Source organism: Cystoisospora suis (genome assembly GCF_002600585.1).
Source record: "Cystoisospora suis strain Wien I chromosome Unknown contig_2965, whole genome shotgun sequence".
In the NCBI taxonomy this organism is placed as follows: domain Eukaryota; phylum Apicomplexa; class Conoidasida; order Eucoccidiorida; family Sarcocystidae; genus Cystoisospora; species Cystoisospora suis.
Window position 1 is genome coordinate 86,189 of NW_027155760.1, and position 23,496 is coordinate 109,684.

Sequence of the window (23,496 nt, forward strand, 5' to 3'; positions counted from 1 at the left end):
TTCGCCACACACGCTCGATGCCGCTCACACAATATGAAGGTTGGAGAGGCACTCCAAATCTTGGAGAACTGGGAAGTTCGTTAGAGCTCCCTGGCTCGCCGACATTTCGTCGAGTGCTGCGTCACGCCCGCCTGCAGCTACCCTGGAGGGCTTATTCCCCGCAGGCTTGAGTCTCACATTTTAGCAAGCGCTCTGTCGGCTGGGTCGAGCTTCCAGCTGTTCCTCAAACACCTTCGAGGTCTTGGGACTCGACAAGAAGCTGGTATACCTGCAGTTTTTCCTGTCTTTTTGGATCACAGCAGGGACAGCCTGCCCGGAGACACCTTGACTCTCCGTTCACTACCCCTTTGCTGCTGGTCCCATTGCTCTCTTTCAGCAACCAAGGTACGCAGTCGGCAATAGCTTTCTCGCAAGGCAGCGAATTATCTGCGTAGCCAAAGAGACAATCCTTTTTTCATATCCCGCGTACAAGGCCACCGCCAACTGCAAAAACTCATACTCTCAGCGGCAGAGAGGTGGAATTAACCCCCGTCTCGTAAGTGGTAGAGATGCTGCCAACTGGAGCACAGATACATAGTTTTGCCCTTTCCACTATTGACAAGAACACCAAGAACGCTTCGGCTGGAAATAAAAAGGAGGGGAGCCGAATCTTGCTATATGTCGCTGCGAAGTTGCGTTGTGTAGTGACGAGTACAATGACAGACTAGTCGCTCCCCTCCCTCCACTGCCCTACAAGAAAAGAAGGGCCTCGACCTGTACCATAAAAACCTCATGAATTCATGTTGCTCAATTTGTAATCCCAAGGAGAACTCTGAGGTAATGAGGACAAGAGCGTCTCGCCTGCAGGTTCCACACACATCAAGGCAACAGAGACTCTCATGGTATGGTGTAACAGAATTCTCTTCTTCAAACTTCAGAATACATAGGATAGCTTTCGAGAGCTTCAATGCAACAGAGTGCCACGTGCGATACTGCACCCAAGGCAAACGAGAAGATTCCTGTCGGTGAAACACCCATAGCCTGTTCATAGGCCACCACAGGGCAACTCTTCACTGACGGTCGGTTGCTCATGTGTAAATATCGCTGAAAATGTCTGTAAGCAGCTCTCTTTTCTAACATACATCTTTCTGATTTACCTGTTCGTCCTGGTAGAGGAATGTCGACAGATCCGCAGTGACTGAGTGCCGCTGTTGAAGGCGCTGAAGAATATCTCGTGCTTGTTCTCTAGAAGCAATCAACAAAACGAGACGAGAGCGTCAGACCCTTGCATCTTCTTTGGTTTACAATGATTATATGAGCGCTGTAAACTGTTCTCCGGGGCGACGCGCATGTGGACCAGTGATGTACTCGACCGTGTGAAACTTCTCTCTTCCCTCCTGTCGCTACCTGGCTATCTCAGACCAGGCCAGGTCTTCCTGTCTCAAGTGTTGACTGCCACCCGTGCGGCGCCTTGCACTTTAGTACTAGTGCTCAATGTCCAAGAGTACATACAGTTCCATTTCAATCTTCACCTACACTAACAAAAGAAGAAATGTGCCACTCCTTTTTCTCCTTCTACACAGACATCCTCTCCAAAAACCACAAATTCCACGTTCAGCACAGGAGCCGTGCATATCTTGAAGAAGACACCAAACAAGAAGGCCAGGAAGAAAAAGGTACTTGTTGCTGACCTGCATCGTTTACATTCTACCTTCATATAGACATCGAGAAATACTGCTGCGAAATCTTATGAGGCACTGACTCTTACTCTGCAACCCAATGCATGAATCCTTTCGTCTCTAATCACTCCTGTATTAGACAGGCAATCATATCAGACTCGTCTGTATACTATCACCCACACAACTTACTCCGGGAGAACGAGGAAGATTTTAAAGAGGAGATCTTTTTGCTCAGCCCACAGGATCGATGTTGCCATGACAAAACCTTTCCATAAGCTCTTGCTTGTCCAGACCTGCAACAACATCAAAGAGCCTCCAGGTCGTCAACTTCAAACAGTCATCATACAGACGCTATCGATACACGGCGAGCCAGAGTGTGCGACACACCTGTCTTTCTCGTGCAAACGCACTAACAGTAACAAATGTTTTGTTAAGTATACATTTACAGAAAGAGAGAAAGAGAGACCTCAACATTTGCAGTTTCCTCACTCAGGGACACACGCAAAAGGTCAACGATATATCAGCCATCACAAACCTCAAGATGTGACGAGCTATTACTCAACCACACTACAACCGAGACTCTAGCTGTCCGACAAGAGGCAAAATAGAGCCCACTGAGGCATCTATTCATATATGTCTTTTATCTATCTATATCTCTATCTATCTCTATTTAACAGATGATTGACCCGAAGTCAACTGTTGCTGTTGTCTGGTGGAGACGACACAGGTAGGGGACATCCGGTAGAGCCGCTTACTTTTCTTCGGACAAGAGACTGCATGATCGTCCCAGCAAGAAATTCACGAAGAGACGGCATAGTCTGAGCAATCTGACATAGCTGTGAACCCGCCAACAAGCAAAGAAACGAAACATCACCGAAGCCGAAGACAACTCATACGAAGAAAGATGTCAAGAAAAGTAAAGAAAATGCGAAACCGTTGAGGCTAAAAGCTAGGTAACATATGTCACACCTTGGGATACGCCTTACGTTTCCGAAGTTCTCATGTCTTGAACGCGGGAAAATGTGGAAAAAGAGGAGACACATACACACAGACATTGTGATAGAGACTACCAACCAAAAGATATAGCTGAAAAAACGCAAGGAACTTCCAAGCACTGAAACCCTTTAGTAATCTCTCGTATGCTCTGTTGACCCGTTTCTCCTGAACGACTATGCTACATCGACTGGGTTTAACTATGCCCCTCTTTGACCGAGGTGAGTGCTCTCTAGTACGACGATTAGTCGCCATCATGAATCCATGCCCTCAAGACGAAAAAGACTCTCTCTAGAGACAGACCTAGAGAGAGAGAGAACCGATGAAAGCGGACGCGGTTACCGTACCAAGTCATGAACATATACAGATAGACAGATAGATGGATAGATAGGTGAAGGCGGATGGGTAGATATAGTACGTAAACAGTAGCGAACACCCAAGAGTGGCTACAAGGGAGGTCTCCATCCCTTGAGATTTTGACCACCACCAAAGGGGGAGACACAGAGATGTTTCACCTTCCTTCAATGAGACACATCAAGGGACACACAACAGTGTAGAACATGTTCTAACCATCGACGCCCTATCTGTATTGAGGCTCTTGGATCCCTAGTGAACACCGCGGATGGTGATAGCTCATACGTGCATGGAGAGGGAAACAAACGTGTCCGTACAGACGCCACTCGCATAGGGGAATCCATCTCTCATAAGAACGCTACCACCATACACTTAGAAAAGGACGTAGACATAGATGGAAAGATATACCATTCACGCACGGGAGTTCACATGGACACGACGCAACACAAGAAACATATGTAATCTCCTTCCTACCAGGCGTCCAAAGACCACAGATACTGGTTGGCTCTCATCGTCGACAATGCGATGGCACGTTGTAGCGATAGCCTGTAAACATACACACATAGGAACTAGTAATTTTGGTGTACGTCTCTCTCTGATGCCAAGTAGACCTATAGACAGGTAGTTAGTTACACAGCCGTACTTCTATGTATACCTATAGATGCTCTGTATGAACACACATACATAAGCGCTCCAAAATGAAGCGTGAAACAGACCCGGGAGAGAGACAGAGAGGGCTGTCCTCAGTCTCCAACACATTCTTCGACTACGATAGTCTTGTGACTTTCGAAGCCGCTGGCAACCGGAGAAGATTCTCTTATCGGGAGGAAGTCGGGCAGTTGTCTTACGAGAAACCGCGCATGAATATGAGAAGATGGCCTACAAAAGGGTCTCGCGGCTTCAGGATCATCAGCCCACCGGTACCGTCGACCACAGAGCGACCACAAAGCAGATCTTGCACGTCTCCATGAAGAAGAAGCTACAGATTGTGCATGTGACTACGTCTGATTTGATAAAGATGACAGCCCTGGCTTCAGACTTCTCTTATGGAGAAGGTGACTGACTTACGAATCAGACCGATACGGAGAACATACTACATGATGGTCTCGACAAGCAATCATCAAACAACCGCAAATGACTCTATCTATTCCCCTCTCGCCTCGCTCACCTATCACGCTGTTTCACTCGTCCATCCTTACACATGAAAGTCACAGCCCCCCCCATGTCGGTCTAAACGCCCGGGGTTCATCTATGAATATACTGGATATGGTGGACCCGGTAGCAACGCGTTTTCAACACAGTGAGACTATTTCGAAGCTTCCTGTATCTTGGTTTGGACAACTTTGCGACTCGAAGAACCTTCTTCTCTAGTTAAATCAGAACAGTTGTGTCTTTTTCCCCCCTCGATTACTCTCCCTTTAGGCGGCACTGTCCTGACATCTCTTACGTCAAGAGGAAAGATCTCAGACGGAGACGTAGATTTCGGGGTACACCCTGTAAGGTCTAGGCAGTAGTCAAGTATGGTTGTTTGCTTCTTTCGTTGTTCTCCTGCGCGCATTCATGCATGTGCAAGACATGCATATCTATATAGAGGAAAGACGACGCATCGCATGTTGTCCGCGGGCATTCCTGCCCACTCCCCTTCTACTCGCTTGCATAGCCCATGTACAGACTGTCTTTCAAACCGCCAAAGAACACTATGGTAGGACTCCGTATCTAAACAAATGAGAAGGAAATTCTCACCACTCCAGTGACTGAGCTGATGAGATCTCTCTCCCTCCCCCTCTCCAGTTTTCACAGCGGTCCTCAGCCCGTCACTGCCTGGTGTATATACACGATCAAAGCTAGGGAGATAAACAGACAGGTGGAGACCGACAAGAGATAGATACTGACAAGGCATAGATGACACAGATAACGATATGGAAAAGTAACAATTGTCAAAAGAGGCTTCTGCCCCTACTTCTCTTGTGCAGAACGCTCGGCCACTTTTCAAGTAAGACGTGTAGATTCGAAAGTGTTGCGACCATGAAAACGTGTTTGGAGTGTGTGTCACACGGAGGTAATTCGTCCGACGCTCAGTTGCCCTTCACACATCTCTATGCATGCAACGCGGACATATCCAAATAGAAACCTACTGATGTCTACAACCTACATCTCACGCCCTATATTGGAGATATACAGAAAGCGCCTATGACAACAATAGTCCCATCGACATACATAGACAGCAGCTACCTTTGGGGCCTTCTAGATATACACATATATATATATTAAGTATTTACATACGTGTATAGTTGATATGAAACTGCACCCAGTATTCAGTCCTTAAATATCAGTAAGCAAAGGGGTCACCAGACACACCTGTCGAACTCCCATGTATGACGTGTAGATTTATCTATCTAGACCATGTTGGATGTACCGGCTCATCAATCACTCCCTGTACGTACATGAAGACTGCTCGGAATGAAGTAGGAAATAAGACGTCAAGCTTATACAACGAACTGTTCGAAACCTGAATGAGACCGTTATCGTGTACTTCTATTGCATATTGCGATCTCTAGCTAGAAGTACCCCAAAAGCACTGGATTGCAGGAGACAGATATGACTGTTTACAAGACAGACAAATCTGTCTCATGCAAAGCAGTGTCCGCACAGCAAACTATACAACGGAGCATCGAAAGAAGTATGCAGTCTGACCTGTCGAACAAGGAAGATGATAGAAAAGACTTAAGAGAACATCGGGTGGAGTATACACATGATGAGGCCTAGCTTCGCGGAGCTCTCGAGGCATAATCAGAAGCCGTGTGAGAGCTCGCTTCAAAGACACCTCATCGTGATCACCAAACGTCATGATAGGTAAATACGTCTCCAGTTGATCCCTAGTTCACGAACAAACAGTTCAAGACAGACAAAGAGACAGCGAGACAACACTAGGGAGACAGGTGGAAGATGGAGACTCGAAAGACCTCTCCATAAAAGATCGACAGAGAGGAAATCCGTTGTTGTCGCCTTAGAAGTCTTCTAAGAACTTTCAAAACGAAAGCACGCACACTAAGGGTCGTTAGAGAAAGAATGAAAACAGGAAGGAAGTCTACCAGTTGTATCCTAGCCGCTAAGGTGTCTCTTGGTGAGGAATGGATTCTTCCGATAAACGAGAATGTGCTTAGCATCATCACCCAAACAAGAGAAGATACACAGCACAGTAGTCGGATCTGAATCAAAGCTCCCCCTCCTAGTCGTTTCTCTATACACAGAAGGAGCTCACGCATGGAACCTTCTCAATGCTCGTACACATCCGTATCATCTTCACAGAAAGCGAAATATTTGACAGAGCCTTTGTCTAGAGCGTTCCGTGATGTACTGCCATAGGGAGAAGACGTACATACAGAGGTGTTGTAAGGTAGGCCACGCCGCACAGAAACAGAGAGACTAAGCACTACTCCATACAAACTCACGAACCTATCTGCATAGGCGATTAATGTTGACCGATAATCATGATAGCGTGGACTGCTTTGGGACCGCGACGCATCAACGTTCGTCTTCGCTCTCCAGAGTGATCTAACTCCTTATGAGCGACACCGCTCATATGCATTCGAAGCAATACTTTAATACCTCATAGTGACTATCGACGATATTCCACAACCAGAATCGACAAAGGAATGGTCTCTTCTTTGTGTTTACCTGTTAAAGAAAGGGACAAAAGAGATAGCAAGCCTTTCGAGACTTCTCTTCTTTTGATCGGCTTCTCCTGATGGGAGCGCACCCTCTCCATCCTTCGCTTGTTTAAGAAGTCTCCATAGAGCATCGACTAGATCGAAGAGAAACCGAGGGTCTTGACTCGGGTGTTCATAGACGGTCGTGACACAGTTCTCCAGTACAATGGAGACTAGACGCTCTTGGCCTGCTTCATAATACTGCAACAACAACAACGGTATGGTACAGAAGAAGTGTCTCAACGTGTCTGCTAAAGAAAGGCTGTTGGATAGAAGAGAAGCAAAGGAAAAGGAGAGAAAGAATCTACAAAACTCAAGGACTGTTCTCCCTCTCTGTCTCATGGTATAAGGACGACTGCCACGTAAGACCGCAAAGATGTGCATGCATATATGTATAGAGGTAGTATGGGGTACACCTATCGGAGAAAAATCGGTCTGCATGCAGATTTTCTGCCTGCGTAAGTGAGAGAACAGGGCTGAGAGAGATAATATGTCTTTTCTCTTCCTTTGTATGGGAGAAAAGGAACAAGACATTCTATAAAATCTTTTGTCATGAACTTCATTCTAAGCATCCCAGACAAACTCAGAGGGAAAGAACTTGCAAGAGAAATACCGATGAGAACAGTTGTAGGTAGACGCACCCTAGTGTATTCCGTGCGGACTCTACGGACGGAGGTAGGGAGGAAGCAGCGAAGAAGAAGGATAGGAGGAGTCGAAGCAGTCATACAGTGCGACAGACAGAAAACACGCCTTCTTCCAATGGGAATGATCAGAAAAGTGTTACACCGTACACTCAGACGAAAGAGGTATACAACGCCCATTCTATTCTCTTGCCGTGTACATCTCTCCAGCGGAAGCGAAGCCTTACACTCGAAATCCGCACCAATACGGCTCAGCATGAACGATCAGAAAGGAGACCTACCTCAAGCATGCGTAAATACTCGAGGTGACATGTAGGCGCCGAGATTTGAGCGATGCACTGAAGAGAGAAGACAAGACAAAGCAATGAGGAAACGGAAAGAGAGAGTAAACAACAGCCACGAAAACCGGAGAAAGAAGTCCTCCACGCTAGATAGTCGCTAAGAGAAACCTATCCGCACGACACGTTAAAGAGAACTAAGTGTTCTTTGGACCGAAAACATATAGCCCTCGATTGCAGCGCTGCACGTGTTGATGCCATGGCATCCTAGAGAACAAAAGACGCGGGCGAGGGGCAGGAGACAGAAAAAGAGGAAAAAGAAGAGGAAGGAGGAGACGATTTCGCTTAAGAATAGGAGAGCAACACCAAGAAGAACATGATAGAAGAAAGGATGTGATTCCGTGTGTGACCAGAGCGCAGAAGAAGATGAACGTCGTTTTACCTTAGCGAAGAGGTCTTCTAAGGGCTGTTTTCTTTCTGGTGATGCAAGGAGGAAAACTTCAAGGAACGCATGCAGAAGATGTGGGTGCCTCGCCGCAAGAGTAAGATAACATCCGGCCCGCTCTTGAACGACCTCTCTTTCTCCTGTGTCGCCCGCAGCTTCCGAACGTCTTCCTCTTGCTTCTGTCATCGCAAGAAGGACATGTTGTCGACACAGAAGAAGAAGGGACAATCTCTACAGCCATGACGTTATGGATGTCGCACCACGTAACGTGACTGCGCGTCTCTCTCTTACATCGACAGGCACTTCCACCTGCCAGCCCCAGCACGGGAAACATAGTCTAACACACCTACGCTGTACACATCCACCACACAAGGATAGAGTAGGTCTGTAAGTAAGTACGTATTCGCACGCGAAGTAGTGGAACTCCATAGAACGACAGCTGGCTACATGAATAATGCATGAGAGAAACGGTGACTATCGATCCCAAGACATAAAGGCGCAATGCCGAGTGAGTACGTGCGTAAGAGAGAGCCAAGAGCCTACAGAAGTGAAGGAACGTGATCGGCCTTCAGCAGGTTGTTTTGCTTCGTCTCTTGAAGTGATGAATGATGCGGGGACACAAGGAAGTCTCCGTCTTCGCGCGTATGCGCAGGGAGATGCTGTGCATACTTGAGGAAGTTGTGTGCTTGACAGTCTTGACTATGTTAGATACACCATCGAGCTATTCAGTTGAGAGTTTCCTGTACGCCTACCGCTTTTACTCTGTACGTTGGTTCACATGTCTTTCATGCACACATGCATACAGACCACATGACAGATATCAACAGATACATACACGCACACTCGAACGAAGGCTGAACACGTGGAAGCAGTCCCCTGTAGACAAGTGCTTCCTCACATACCCAGAGGCTCTATAGTATATGGATAGAGACAGAAAATCTGATCACTACAAATGCATCAGCCGTACATGGAGACTAGGCAAACTGAAACTATCTCTCACGGCATTGTTACATCTTATTATCTTCGAAGGCACATCATCGTCATCATCCAGATGGAAGACCGACCTTCCGATCGCTCGAGAATTCGTTGAGCTAGAGCGACTATGAAAGCATTGGCATCAATCGGCGCCGCGAACTTCGAGCCTTCCAAGGCAAGAGACCTAGACAACGTCACACATACATAAAGAACAACTCCACCTTCTTACAACAAATCTCCTCCTCTATCTCTTCTATGAATACATGCATACATACACACATAGCTGCTATCTACCTATATAAATATATATAGGCAACTACGACAATTCCGTTTCACATGCATTTCCTCAGAGTGACACCGGGGAAGAACCTACTAAATAGGAAGGCAATCAAAACCATTTCTCACTCCAAGTATACAGTAAGGCGTGAAACGCAGAAATCTTCGTAACAGTTCTGCTGCTAAATGTTCTGTTTCTCTGATAGGGCAAGAATGCATGAAGAAAACAGATTTACGAAGGACAGAAGCGCAGACAGCCATACCCATCGCCAGCATTTCCAGCACCTTGGAGAGAAAGAACTCGATTTGAATGACACTCCCTTTCGTCAACAGAACATTGCTAGCTCACCCCGACGTCCATATAGAGTATGTACCGATTCATATCCCTGCGACGACCACCTCTTTCCCTCTGTCCTGGCCAAGAATAGAACGCTAATTCCTCTTCAGTATCAGGTGAAGCAGGTGATCGATTAAGCTACTATCCATCCTGCTACGCCGCCTCAAACTAGGCTACTGCTTCGCATATACAAATGAAGAACAGATGAAGCAAAGAACGACGACTCTCTCTTTCAGAGAAAAACCGCTCGGCAAAAAGGCATTTGACCCGCCTTCCACCAGCCTCTCCTCTCTGAACTATGCTAATCGATATGAACATGTATAGATATGCATACACATATATAGACAGCCTACGCATGACGGGCATGCAAGGAGAGAATCAATTGTGATAGCACTCATGCAGTATCTTCGTGGGAAGAATAGTGAAACCAGTCTAACAGCACTCCTGTAGTACGAAGAACATAGTTCCACTGTCATACATGAAGAGAACACGATTCGAAGCGTAGAAAGTCAGCCGTGAAAGACTCGATCCGCCCACCTCAGAAGAATTCCCGCACAAGCCTCAATCCATCTTCTTCCGAACTGGTTTGGATCACGCCATCCTCGTCTTTCCTCTTCATCTACTTCTAAGCCGTAGTCATGTATCTCTTCCGTCTCCTTCGTGTCATTCTTCCTCTCAGAAGTCGTCACTTGGATTTCCATAGTGACGTCTACCTGAGACTCTGCATCTCTCTCTTTCTTGATAAGAGGAGGGTCAGAATGAGAAGGAGGAGAAGAAGAGGGAGAACTGTCTGACGAGGAGGAGGAAGAAGACGCGCCTATGGAGACGTCGCCTTTATGAGCGTGTTGAATACATCGGAATGAAGGAGAAGAAGAGGTTGAAGAACCCTTGTTAAGACTTAAAACACGTAGACGAGGCTCTTGCCAATCCGGGGAGAGCTCTGTGGTACCTGTCCAGGCAAATAGAGGAGACAGAGAAAGGGGAGAAAACTTCTATATGGAAGATCACCGGTACACACATGATGAGCTTGGAGTTCTTCGAAATTTTATTTAACGATTTGGACTACATCGCACAAAGGAAGAACGGCAGTCCAGCGACTTCAGAAAACACTCGGGTCGCGACTGACACATCTCTTTTGGCTTTGCGGTGCACGTTGTATGTGAAGGTATATATATATATATATATACGTATGTAATTCTACATAGATATAAATATGCTCCTATATCTTTATATTTCACGTATGTAGTAATCATGAATAGATCACTATATACTCGCTGACTGTTTGCTGCTATGTCGCACAATGAGGCATATACAGATATAATAAGACTTGGCCATGTGACTAGAATGCTTGGGAGAATCGCGAACTGCGAGAGTTGCACCTGGCAAAGAAGAAATGTGTGCAGTAATACTTCATGTATACGTAGGCGATACCTCACCCGCGTCATTCTTCGGTAAGACGTAAAGACCTTTCGGAGAGCTGAAGAGCTTTAGAAACAAGCGACGAACGGCTTCACTGTCTGGAGCATGTTGTAAGCTTAAGACTAAAGAGAATGCTGTCCTGATGAATGAGAATTACACGTCGAAAAAGGAGAAGAAAAGCGCGTTAGAACACGAAGAAGATCAATGACTTAGGAGAATTGAAGGCGAACAAGAAGGAGGAAGCCCGAACAAAGACACCAGAAGCAATACCGAGCTTTGTCGTCGATACTGCGAGCCTGACTCGATCCTAAGAGGAGGAAGAAGCAGCGAGTACGGGAGCGGCTTTTCTTTTTCTTTCTAAGATAAAATTAGAGATGAAGCAGACGAGGAGGAAAGAGAGGTAAAACAACTAGGTGGAGCAAATGTATCGTGCATCCATACTATACAAAGGCGAGCCACGCAGTATTACATAACAAAAAGCTCTTCCATATCACCCCGTAGTAGGGGGAAAAAGTGGATAGGGTAGGGCACATGCGTGATTCGAAGGAGAAGCGAAGTCTATCCTTTCAGAGAGAGGCGCTGGGGTATGACGCAGAGGAGGAAAAGACGTCAAAGAAACAATGGTGCGAGAGTAGACAGTGAAGCAGAAGAAGACAGTAGTACAGGAAAGGGGGAATTAATTGCCAGCGAAAAGACTAAACATGAGACGAGAGCTGTCGGGGCGGGATGACCAAACTCTCTTCGACTTCTTAAATAGAAGCACAAGAAAGAAAACGTATACGAAAGAATGTCAGAGAAATCTAAGAGACCCGTCATCAGATCAAAACCCTAAAAGAAAAACTCGTAGCACCACCATGCCTTTCACTCCGCTTCATAAACATATATATATATATATATGTACACACACATATATACAACAGCCAAACACATCTAGATATACACCAGCGTAAACATACCTGTGATGTGGCCATGCATACAGTTGATGAACAAGCCACCGATCATGTGTGCCTATCTTGGATAAGATTTCACTGTCTATGAAGACACCTAAGTCACAGCTTGCGAACCCATAGACGCTGTCTAAAAAACAGCATGCGAACTCCCCACGTCATCCTCATTTCTACTGTTTTGGCTCCTCCCTCTCTCTTTTGAACAGACCCATACACGGACTACGTGTGATCTTGACCAACAACACACACGTACAAGGCGACTCCCGTCTCTTTCTCTACTCTTCAGAGACACGTTTGTCTCTTCGTTTGTCTCCTTTCCTCTCTTTCCGCAGCCGAGGAGTCACAAGGTAAGGTCTCTACTTCACAACGACTAACCTACGAAAGACATGCTTCTGGTCACCACAGACAGACAGGAAGAAAAAGAACATATCTCTCTCGATACGACTGAGAAAAGCTTTCCTTTGCAGAGTTACCTTCGGGCAAGGAAATCATGGCCTCTCTTGATCAGCTGCGAGAGAAGAGCTACAGATAGACGACGATAGAAAACGCCTTGTAACCCAACAGCCCAGCCGGCCATCCTTTGAAATCCTGACGCCGTCACATGTGGAAGTTCCACGAAGAATCTTCCGAGCAGCTGGCAATAGGCATCTCGCAGCGCGCTGTGCGCAGGGAAGGAAAGACAGAAAGAGAAAACAAGTGAAGAAAATCTCGAAGAAGAAGAAGGGCTTCTACGTCTGCTGATTGACATAGACACCTGCGGACTCTCTCTTTCTCCGTACGGACATACGGAGAGATAGAGAGGGAGACACCACGGAGATACGTCCAATTCATATGCGTGAATTCTTTCACGAGTAGATGAATATGCAGCGATAAAGGCATACGAGAGGAAGCGGGTAAGGAAAAGGGTTGAATGGAGGGGACATACAAGTAAGAGAAGACTAGGAAGCACAATATGAGGAGGCAGTTCTAGAGAGAAGAGAGAAGCTGTAGGGTGAAAGGGAAGCAAGCAACTGACTGGAGAACAGGAAATAAAAGACAAGCTCGGCTCCGCAGAATCGATCCCCTCCTGACAGAGGAGAGAAAGGAACACATCGTAGTCTATGTGACCAACCAGCACATACATGTAGATATATATAAACCGAGGATATCCAATATACAGACAAAACACAGGAGATGAATGCGACTCGGGACGGGCAAAGGGCAAAGACACACTTTCCCGTATGGAGTACATGCATGCACCCGACCGAGTCAGCGGAAAGAAATCTTCTTATCATGCACAGCTTACTTATCTGCCAAGGTATCTTTGCAGATAGCAGCCTCTAAACATAATTCGAAGACATCTGAGTATTTCCATTTGTTCTCGGGAATACTTCTCATCTCTTCTCTCTCCATTCCCCGTTGTCCTGTCACCATAGAGTTTTCTTTCTTCGAGATCATGACTGAAGATGTGTGCGGATGTGTATGACTTTCTTCTTTACACGCAGCTGCTGCTGAATCGTTTCTTCCGTTGGTGTCCCTCGTCATTCCTTCTACTGAATGACGTACGTTGTTATCCACCTCCTGTCTCCTTCTTTTCTGTTCTTCTTCTGCAACCTCCCCGCCAATACAGGGGGAGAGATCACGTAGACTCTTCGTTCCTTCTGCTACTGCTGTCGCTGAGGGGTCTTGTTGTACCAGTGTGCCTGTGGCATCGTCATGCTTCTCTCCTCCATGAGGAAAAGATGTGCTTCGCTGAGAGAGAGACTGATCTTCTTGACCGCTTAGATGAGGCAGTCTCTCTTCTTCTTTCTTCGTTCTTCTACTCGTGGATTTCTCGATAAACGAAGGAGGATCCCCAGGAAGAAGGAACGTCCACCCGAGAATACTCTCAGGAAGTCGACCTTCGAAGACCTTCACAGCACGCGCCGCATACTCCCAACTACTAAGAGCTGCTGCTTCTCCTCCTTTTTGTGCTATGGATGACATAGGAATGGTAGAGCTACTCAAGCTAGTAGAGTCTACAGAGGAAGTTGTGTTGCTATCCTTCTTTGTCATAAAGCAATAGGGACGTCGTTTTCGTTGCGGTTTTGAAGCAAAGACATCTGCAACTAATCCCACCTTAGACAAAGGGACGAGGTCATCTCGTGGAAACGTTCCTTTCCGACCTCCTCCTCCTGCTGGGCCCATACCGTGATGAGAAGAGGGCAACGAGCTTCCCTGTTCTACGGATCTCGAAGGAATCGAACCCTGGAGTTGTCTTTGACCCACGTTCTTACTCGATTCCGAAGTGAAGAAATGACGGTCACTTTCATCCACTGTAAGGACAGAGGGATCGCTGGAGGCGGATTTCGATGTAGGGTAAGAGAGACAGGAACTATAACAAGATGAGGCCTCTAAGTCACGAGAAGCTTTGAAGAAAAGAAGATCTAAAAGTGTACTGAGACGAATACGCCATTCTAACAGTTCTTCCTATATACAAGAAGAATACAAAAACACACAAAGACAAGAAAAAAGTTTGACAAAAGAGAAAAAGAACGACAGATAGAACAGAGGTAGAAGAATTCGTCGAGTGGATGCTGCAGGAGACTCCTCTTGTATCTTCTTTTAACTAGGTAAACACTCTAAACAAGAAGGAGAGGATCGAAACGCGTTCTCCTGCTAATATTCGCTTAGGACACACTCCGGACAGAAGAGGGGGAACGTGAGACGGAGCAAGAAGCAAACCAAGAAGAGAAGGAGTTTTAGACAGGAAGCTAGCAGAAATAAGACACGAAAAGAAAGAAGATACCGACAGGAAAGTGCAGTACGGAGAGAATGTGTGTGAACGAGAAAAAGAACTGAGGGGAGCTCAGAATCTCAACGGTGTATAACGAGGGGTGCGGAAATCGCAAGAGGAGGAATTCCACGTATGGTACAATACAAGAGTTTTCATCGTGGGATCTAGTTTAACACATGTGTCATTTGAAGTGTACATACAGCAGCTCTTAAGTACTTCACCCCTGAACTGACAAAACTCGCGACAGCTGACTAGACACACTCGCACTTCCTGTAGGTGAGCAAAACATCAGGAAGAAGACCAAAGGAGATCTCCGTCCTTTCAGTCGACATGTCAATCGAAAATCTCGACACCCTTCTTTCGCCTCTTACCGAAGAAGAAGACCACTGAAAACTACTACTATTACTTCTACCTACTGAGACAGAGTAGGAAAGAAAAGAAACCACAAATACCCCGATCACCAGAGAGTCTTATCATTCCTACCTATCACTCCACCTGTCACTGACGAGTAGCAGAATACTAGGAGCACACATGATGACCAGCGCTGTTAGGTCTAGTCTAGCCCTTACTTCACGTTTGTCTGAGAGAGAAGAAGCGGAGTGATGATCGCCTTCCCCACCCTCTCTTTCATCCAGAGGCGGCAAGATCCTATACCTGAGAAGAACAAGAAGAGAATAGGGTAGACGAGGACGCTGCATGCATAGATATATTCATATACACACGATAAAAATTAACATACCTAGCAAGCGCCCCCAAGATAGGTGAATATATCGTTCTCACAGGACATCAAGCACGAGCGAGGAAGGTTTTCACAACTGTCAGAAGAAAGAAGAGAGGATGTTCTTCTTTCCTTTCTTATATTGGGAGATCGTAACGAAGTGCTTGTAATGAATAGAACCACCAGAAGCTTCTTGTCATATTTGCGTTGTACGCATGCAAGCAAGCACGCACCTCTGACTTGTGTCCCCCAGCCCTCTACCCCGGACTACTACACATACATATATATACATATGTATAGCTCTGTCTATATACATATAGAGAAATGAAGATATATAGATATATGTATCTACATGAATATGTATGAATGTCCCCAGAGACAGCGAGGAGAAAGAACCACGTCGCTGAGAGCACCTATTATACGTCATCATCCATCGCTGAAGAGATCCGAAGTCGTCGTCTACACCCTGGAAGCATCCCCTACGCCATGTCTTTTCTCTATCAAACCTCTATGCGCATGAGGCAATAGTACAGTAGTACATGATAGTCTTTCTCCTTGTCGTTAGTTAGATCTTGTCTCCTTCATGAAAGCTGTCATTCTCACCAGGAAACCACATCTCGAGTCGAAGACTATACAGATATGGAAGCCGTATATGACGGTGTACACTACAAGACTACGGCTCGCCATACTAACCAAGAGTGGTCTTCTTCTCTACACCCAAGATCCACCTTTCTTGTCTTCACACAGATAACAGACTTTCTTTCTGTCATGTCCTTTTTCACCTAGAATCAGCTCAACGTCTCTGCTTCTTTCTTTCTTTCTCACTTAGGTCATCCCGGTCACATGTGTCTCATCCAGTCGTTCGCAGATCGCCGCCAAATATATATGAGTAGAAACAGCTACATGCTACTATCCTGAAGCATATCAAGGCGAGAAAGAAGCGGACCTCCCATAGAGAAAGCTGACAACGAGCTAGTAAGCGACGGCATACGTACCATGTACTCATTCATGGTGTAAGTATTGACGTCGATCGGCTTTTGGTGACGAATGAAAGAAAAACTAACGAGAAAGTAACATCGCAAGAAGACGGCATATCTAGTTACCGGAAAAGAGCATGTAGGAAGGAGATACAGAGGTCCCTTTGCATTTCGGGAGACTGTGTAGGCCAGAAAATGAGACGAACCGCCACTTCTGTACGTTTCTGTAAAGAAAAGACAACATACATGAAACCGATGGACAGGTCTGTTTCATGTAGATCTCCTTCAAACAATCTTCACACCCTTGTTATATACAAAGTAGTAGATACGACTACGACTACTACTAGGACAAGAAGAAGAAGAAGAAGCCGACATGCATCCCATGATACGTCCACATGTCTCCCGGATATACATCTGTATATAGGCAGATATACAGACGGGTGTATAAGAACCGCGGGAGACCCAGTCACATAGGTATGGAGAAAGAGAGAGGGAGTTGGAGGTGAGCTGAAGAGCTGCCGTTGAAGGAATAGAATGAGTATCACTAGAAAATAAACACGGGCAAGAAAAGCCTCTTCAAGAAAGAGCACTGCCTCCTCTCAGGCCTGCTAGGTATCTGCTCTCTCCGAGAACACACCCTAGAAGTCTTTCAACTCATGAACCTTTATCTTCATCCAACTGACAGAAAGTTTCTGTGGAGAGTCTGAACTTATGGCGGGTCTTTTCTGAAGGAGAAAGAAAGAAAGAAACATTTTCATGAGGAACGAGGGTGGATTACGGAGGGCTAAAGAAACACATCAGCCATGGGGAGAAAGGCCAAAGCAGCAGACGATCTCTACTATATACGGAGAGAGTATACAGACGATATAAGGATATATCGCTCTTAAGAGGGACGCTGTCTGTAAACAGAGATGAAGAGTCTCTTTGGAGTGAGCGTGGGGTTAGCTTTACAAAATAGAGAGAGAAAAAGAAAGAGAAAGGGCAGAAGGAAATGATGATAAGGCGAAGCGAAGGTAGAAGGAGACATCGATGACCGTCTGGAAAGGGAGAAAGAGAAGGAGGTGAAAAAGGGAGAAAAGGAGAAGAAGACAATTCAGCTCTTCAACTAACCTGATGGTAACGGAGAGATGACGCAAACATGTTGGAGCCGACAATTTGAGGTAAGAATCGGTTTCCTGTTGCAACCGAAGAAAGAGGAAAACGACAGAGAAGAGAATTCTTCTCCTCTATGTGAAAACTGCTCTTGATAATATTCCTTCTCTTCTTCTTCTTCTCTCTCTCTTTTTCCTCTTGCCACTGCGCGACGCCGGTCATACTAACGAAAAGTGGTGTACGTCGTTACGATCGCACTAAGCTGAGAAGGAACGGCCGTTGTGTCTAGCCCTTTTCTATATATGTATAGATGTCAAAAGGTGTCTGTACACCAGGGTGCTATGGTTGCTCTTTTTCACATATCCATAAAGTGGTGTGTCATATGTATCGAAGTGTTTTCTCCTAGAAGCACTTCATCATGCAAACCGCTGTGAAACCCATCATTCCTTCTTCTCATTCTTCTTTCTTTCTTTCTCCAGGTGTCTCCTTTTTCACACGTGACACTCCCGAAGCGAAATGGAAAGAAGACGAAGAAACGGACTTACTGAGTATCTGACCGAAAATCAACTTTTTGAAGAGCCCTGCATGCCGTTGGAGTGTACGGACATCAGGCATACGAATAAGATCTGCAATATCACCATCAGCCGATGAAGAAGCAGATCCTGGGAGAAAAGAAGAGACTCTCCGTAGTGAACAGCTCAGATGTTTTCTAGAGATTGGTTTATCACGACCTCCGCTCTCTTCTACGTTCTTCTCAGGGAGTCTAGACAGTCGAACTTCCATCGAAGATAGGGAGCGGAAATACGTTGCCTGGAGTGTAAGCAACACCCCAACAATAGAAAAGTCAGAAAGAAAGAGTGAGAAGAAAGAAAGAAACGCAAGTCTTTAGAAGAGATTCGGTACTACGTAGGACTTGCTCCTGGGGTATCATATAAGCTAAACGTCAGCTGATACAGGTGTAGAGAGAAACAGATCATAGATGCAATACGCGAGCCTAACTGCCCTCCGTATGTCTGTGTACATAGATACTGGTGAGGTACATCACATCTATCACTGAATAGAAGGACCATGTGGCTGTAGAGTCCCCTCTAAAAAACGTCGTCTCCATGATCGTATATCGCATCACTATCCATATCAATAGTCTGGGAACAAGAGCTCTTTCTACTGGACGTCATGCTCTGAAGGCACCAAACCGGGCAGCCCTCAAGATCTTCATACACTAAGGAACAAAATAAACTCCTTCCAACTTCACACCGTTATGCCGGAACAAGTCGGCTAGGAAACCCGATCGCGTATAAGCTAGATAGAAAAGCAACAAGCCGGTGTCTCCAGAGAGTGCGAATGATCCATGTCGCGTAGGACTTAATACCTGCTACGCTTGTGAGCTATCCTTCCTGGATCCCCTACACGATGACGTCACTCATGTGTGTATGTATGAAGATGTATGTATGAATATGTAGATATGTATACACTTACTAGAGTCTCGAGAGAATCATCTTCAAAGAGCTGAGGCAATCCTACTGCTTTCTTGGATGTATCTTTGCCTAGGAAATCGATTTCTTCTTCGTTCCATAGACGTCTTCCTGCTTCTTTTTCTTCGGTGAAACGCCTGGAGACATCTTGCATCGTAGCGCATACAAGTTTTCTTTCATCGACAACTTTCTCTTTAGCAGATTCCTGGGAACATTCCTTCCGTTGTGAACTGTTCACGTCTCCATCTAACCCTCTCTCTTGTTCTTCTTCTGCTTCGAGAAGTCTTTTCCTCCTTGCAAGCAACTCTCGTCTCTCTTTTCCTGATGAGGTTCTTTCCGCTCCACCACTATGGCGAGTATTCATCAATGCATGCATGGCTAGCTCTGCTATATCATTGTCACCATGTGTACTAGCTAACCATGACAAAGCATCGAGTCTCTGATGCTCTTGAAGTTCGAATAGCCCATCATCCGATCTCTTCCAAAGCCCGACCTGTTGAAGCAATCCTTCTTCTTCTGTTTTCATGATATCTTTCGCTGTCTCCTCTAATGCCTTCTTTGCCCCTACTGTTAAACCAGCCTCTTTACTTCCTCTATCGATGCTAAACACACCCTCAGACCCCTCATGTCTAGGAGAAGACACTGCGTTAGCTTGCCCAAGGGATTTCTCACTAGCGTCAACGGACGTCTCAGCAGCTGGAGGATTCTGATCAGCAGCAGACTTCTCCAAACCCCCCCCCGGTCGTTCTTCCTCACCACGACTCCTACCCATAGGTGGCTGTTTTAAACTGTCTTTTGCCAGCTCTTCAAGAGATGACGCTGATCCCGGGAGAGACGGGATAGGAAAAGAAGCTGAATGATGATGCACTGAAGTCTCTTCTGATGCGCCACCACCACCACCAGCAGCACCAGCGGCAGGATCACCTGGATATACACCGCAAGATCCCATCCCCCCGTCAAAACTTTCCGTCCTGCCTAGCGTATTTTGCATTCCCTCCTGTTCTCCCCCCTTGACGAGAGTATTGGTATCTTCGGAAGGAAAAACAAAGACAAAGGAATCGGACGTTCTATTGGATGAAGCGCTCCCTTTGATAGGCTGTGATCTCGGAATCCACATAGCTCCAAACATACTCTGAGCTTCTTTACTAAGAGACTGGAGCGATCCAGCTCTGCCTCCTAAGTGTAAGATTTCAAGGATCTTGCCTGACCAGAGATTGTTCGTGCAGAGGGGGGAAGCAAGAAGGCGCATGAATTCCATGAGAACGACAGATAGAAGACCCTCCTTTGCAGGGAGAGCCAAACGTAGAAAGGCTTGAGAGAAAGGAGAAAACGAAGGGACAACGGGACAAGGAGAGTCAGAGGGGGGAAGAGGAGGAGGAGGTGGAAGAGGAGAAGGTGCCGAAGGATCTTTAGTTAACCAAGAAACAAGATATTTCAAGGATGGATAAAAGATCGATAAATAGTGAGGCCGTCTACTAGCTAACCATGCTATAGTCTGATTAACAAAGGCATATCTCACTGGATCGAGAACACAAGAAAACGAATTCTCTATCTTCGCAGGTGAAGAAGACATCGCACTCCCCCCCTCCGTTGGCATTTGAACTCCTTTCGACTCTTCGGATGAACCCTGCACCTGTTGATCTTTCTTGTCCGCTGGGCCTGTCTCTTTCCCAGCTACTTCTTTAGCCTCCCCTCCACCTATCGACTTGTTCTTTTCTCCTTCTGCCGCAGACATACTACTCGGGATGATACACACTGGTGGCGTTTGAGTTAGAAGACGTATGAGAAGATCTCCATCATCGAATGACCACTTCTCAAGTGTCTGCATAAGTAGCGAATCACCGAGAACTTCTACAGAGCAATCTTGGATATACTGAATAGCTTGACTATCCATTGTCGGAGAAACTTCTTGTGTCGTAGGAGGGCTGACCGGGAGAGAAGGAGGAAGAGAAGACGACGGTGCGAGGTTTTCTGCTGATAAGCCAGCTCGAGTTGAACCTTCCATAACCAAGCCTGGGTTCGATTCCGGAGAGGGGCCGCCGAAAAAGGATGCAGGTGAAGCTGTAGCGACACTCGAGGAAACAGTAGAGGACTGACGATCATGAGATGAGGGAGCGAAAGACAAGAAGTCAGGATCGAAATTAGAAAGAGAAGGAGAGGAAGAAGACGGAGGAGGAGGACGATGAGAGTCACATGGAGTTGTAGGGGGAAGAATCGAAAAGGGAAAGATACGTCCATAAGCTGATGTAGATACAGTTGAGGCTGAAGAAGGCTTAACACAGAGAAATTCTAGCGAGCGTTCGATGATAGCAAGAGAACGACGATAACTTTCAAGAGCTTCTGCTTCCACTTTAGACAAAGAAGAGGAAAGAGAAGACGGGGGTAAAGAAGAAGAGCGGGAACTAAAGGAAAGAAGATGATCATGGATCATACAGCGGATCGATATAAGGGCCTTGAACCCTTGTGTTACCTGTTCTTCTCCACCAAAGAAATCCTGCAACAAGTCGAAAGAAAGACAACAAAGAGAAAGCACACGGTCTACATAGCTATACTACCCAAACACCCGTACGTCCTGCATCAAGATGACTACCAGGCTGTAGGCATACTAGATAGATAGAGAGATAGATTAAAGATAGACAGATAGACAGACTAAAGATAGATAAATAGAGTCTAGAGGTGTATGTTCAAATAGCCTGCCGCCGCCACCACTACCGTTCAGTCCGGAGGTCAAGTGTAGGGGGCTGATATCCATGCATATGAGCAAAGACGAAGAGGTAAGCATCCTCTATCACACGAGAATATTGAAGAGGAACGACGATAGCTGCTATAACGACGACAAGCGTACCTGTACTCCAAGAGATCCATAGCGTCGAAGACGGGCAGCACTAAGAGAAGAATAACAAAGAATGGTCTTCCAGAGACGTCGGAGAACATCCAAAGCTTGGGAGAAAACATTCTCCAGATCCGGGAGATTCTTCCCCTTCGAGGAAGACATACATTCGTTCACTGATATAAGGCAAGCTGGGACTCCTCTACCATCCATATGCATAAGTCGAGCAACAAACTGAAGGAAGAAGTGTCTGACAATAGGGACGGGGTGGGTCCCAAGCTTAAGGAACCGAGGCAGAAAGTGTTGTATATACGCCTGAAGGCGCTCTTTTGCATTAGAGTGTTCCTTTCCAGCTGACACATCACTTGCAGAGACAGAATCTTCTTTCCTTTTGTTTGGCTTTGAAGAGTTTCCCCCTCGTTCTCCCCTTGTCGTATCTCTGCCCTGGTCAGAATCTGCGTCTCTCAAATCTGCCAAGACATATTCATGACGTTGCTTATCTCTCACGATACGAAAAAATTCTGACGCCGCAGTCTGCAGACGCTTGAGAATGTTGTAGATGGTTGAATGGGGGGTCTGGTCCGTAACCCGTGACAGTTCATCGAAAAGTTCTTCAGAAAGCTCAAGCTTCCCATGTGACGTGAAGCAGGAGTCTATCCCTTCTGTACTGCCTCTCGGCAATCCAGTCGGACTATGAGGAAAAGACAGAGAGACCGACCCAGAAGGGGCCTGAGACGACCGAGCGTTCGACGCCGTCCGAGCTGAGGGACACAAAGTTGTCGACTGTCTTGTCTGCTGCGCTCCATCGCCCGGAAGGCCATGAGAAGGGGAATCATGGCGGACTTTCTTCGCAGGGTTCGACGTTACATCAGCCATTCCCACTGGGAGAGACTCAGGCCGACCCTGAGATGCCTCCGAGGGTCGCGGCAGCATAGTGATATCGTGTAAGGACCCCTTGCTGGTTTATGAGGAATAGTGATTCAGAGTCTCGCAGATTCGAAAAGGAGACAGTTACCAGGAAAACTGGAGCTGGGAGGAGCAGAAAATCGGACAGAGCGGGAAAAATTCCATGCTGCAAAAGATCAGTGAAAGGAACGAAGACAACTGCATGCGACAAGTTAAGGTTGCTCTTGAGATCCATGCAGGGCCGCCTCTGGTACATCTGGAACCCACTCACGGCCATCTAAAAGTACAAGTAGATTTGAGGCCCGAGCGCAACTCATCTAGCCGTCCTTCCACTGCTGGGAGAACGAGAAGGGACTGACCACAGTGGGTAATGACGCGAGGCAGCTTGTGAATACTCGGATACCCGTATGCATACACTTTCATTTAGCAGCACCCAAAGCAGACGTTCCTTAAAGACTCTGGAGAACAAGAAACGAGAAAGAATCCCAGCAGCCGCCGAATGAAACGACACTGTTAAAAGTGTGCGCAGCCAAGCATTTCCTGGGAACGAGAAAGACATCAGGCTGCTCTCCGAAAGTGGACGCAGATGAGTTTCTCGCGTCAAAGGGCCTCTAAGGAGCTCACGGAGGCTTGTTCCTAGCGCTCGACCCCCCACAAAAATCTGGTTTTGTGAACATGCAGCCCGGAAATGTCGCAGAGAACTCCGTCCAGGG

General features: G+C 46.4%; 1 protein-coding gene across 1 annotated transcript; it reads right to left on the reverse strand.

Annotated features, from left to right (window-relative positions):
• CSUI_005964 (symplekin tight junction carboxy-terminal protein) lies at positions 1-23,436 on the reverse strand. The gene is made up of 21 exons (XM_068066129.1): positions 21,893-23,436; positions 19,052-21,541; positions 18,121-18,385; positions 17,594-17,658; positions 16,610-16,707; positions 15,358-15,442; positions 13,319-14,481; positions 12,507-12,692; positions 11,104-11,225; positions 10,205-10,616; positions 9,144-9,238; positions 8,077-8,258; positions 7,638-7,694; positions 6,684-6,916; positions 5,700-5,881; positions 4,453-4,553; positions 3,480-3,551; positions 2,414-2,494; positions 1,848-1,951; positions 1,137-1,224; positions 1-840 (listed from the first exon to the last, which is right to left on the reverse strand). Exons 1-21 carry the CDS (start codon positions 22,808-22,810, stop codon positions 787-789), a joined length of 7,053 nt encoding a protein of 2,350 aa, XP_067921901.1. The 5' UTR covers positions 22,811-23,436; the 3' UTR covers positions 1-786.
• Between the last annotated feature and the right edge of the window lie 60 nt (positions 23,437-23,496).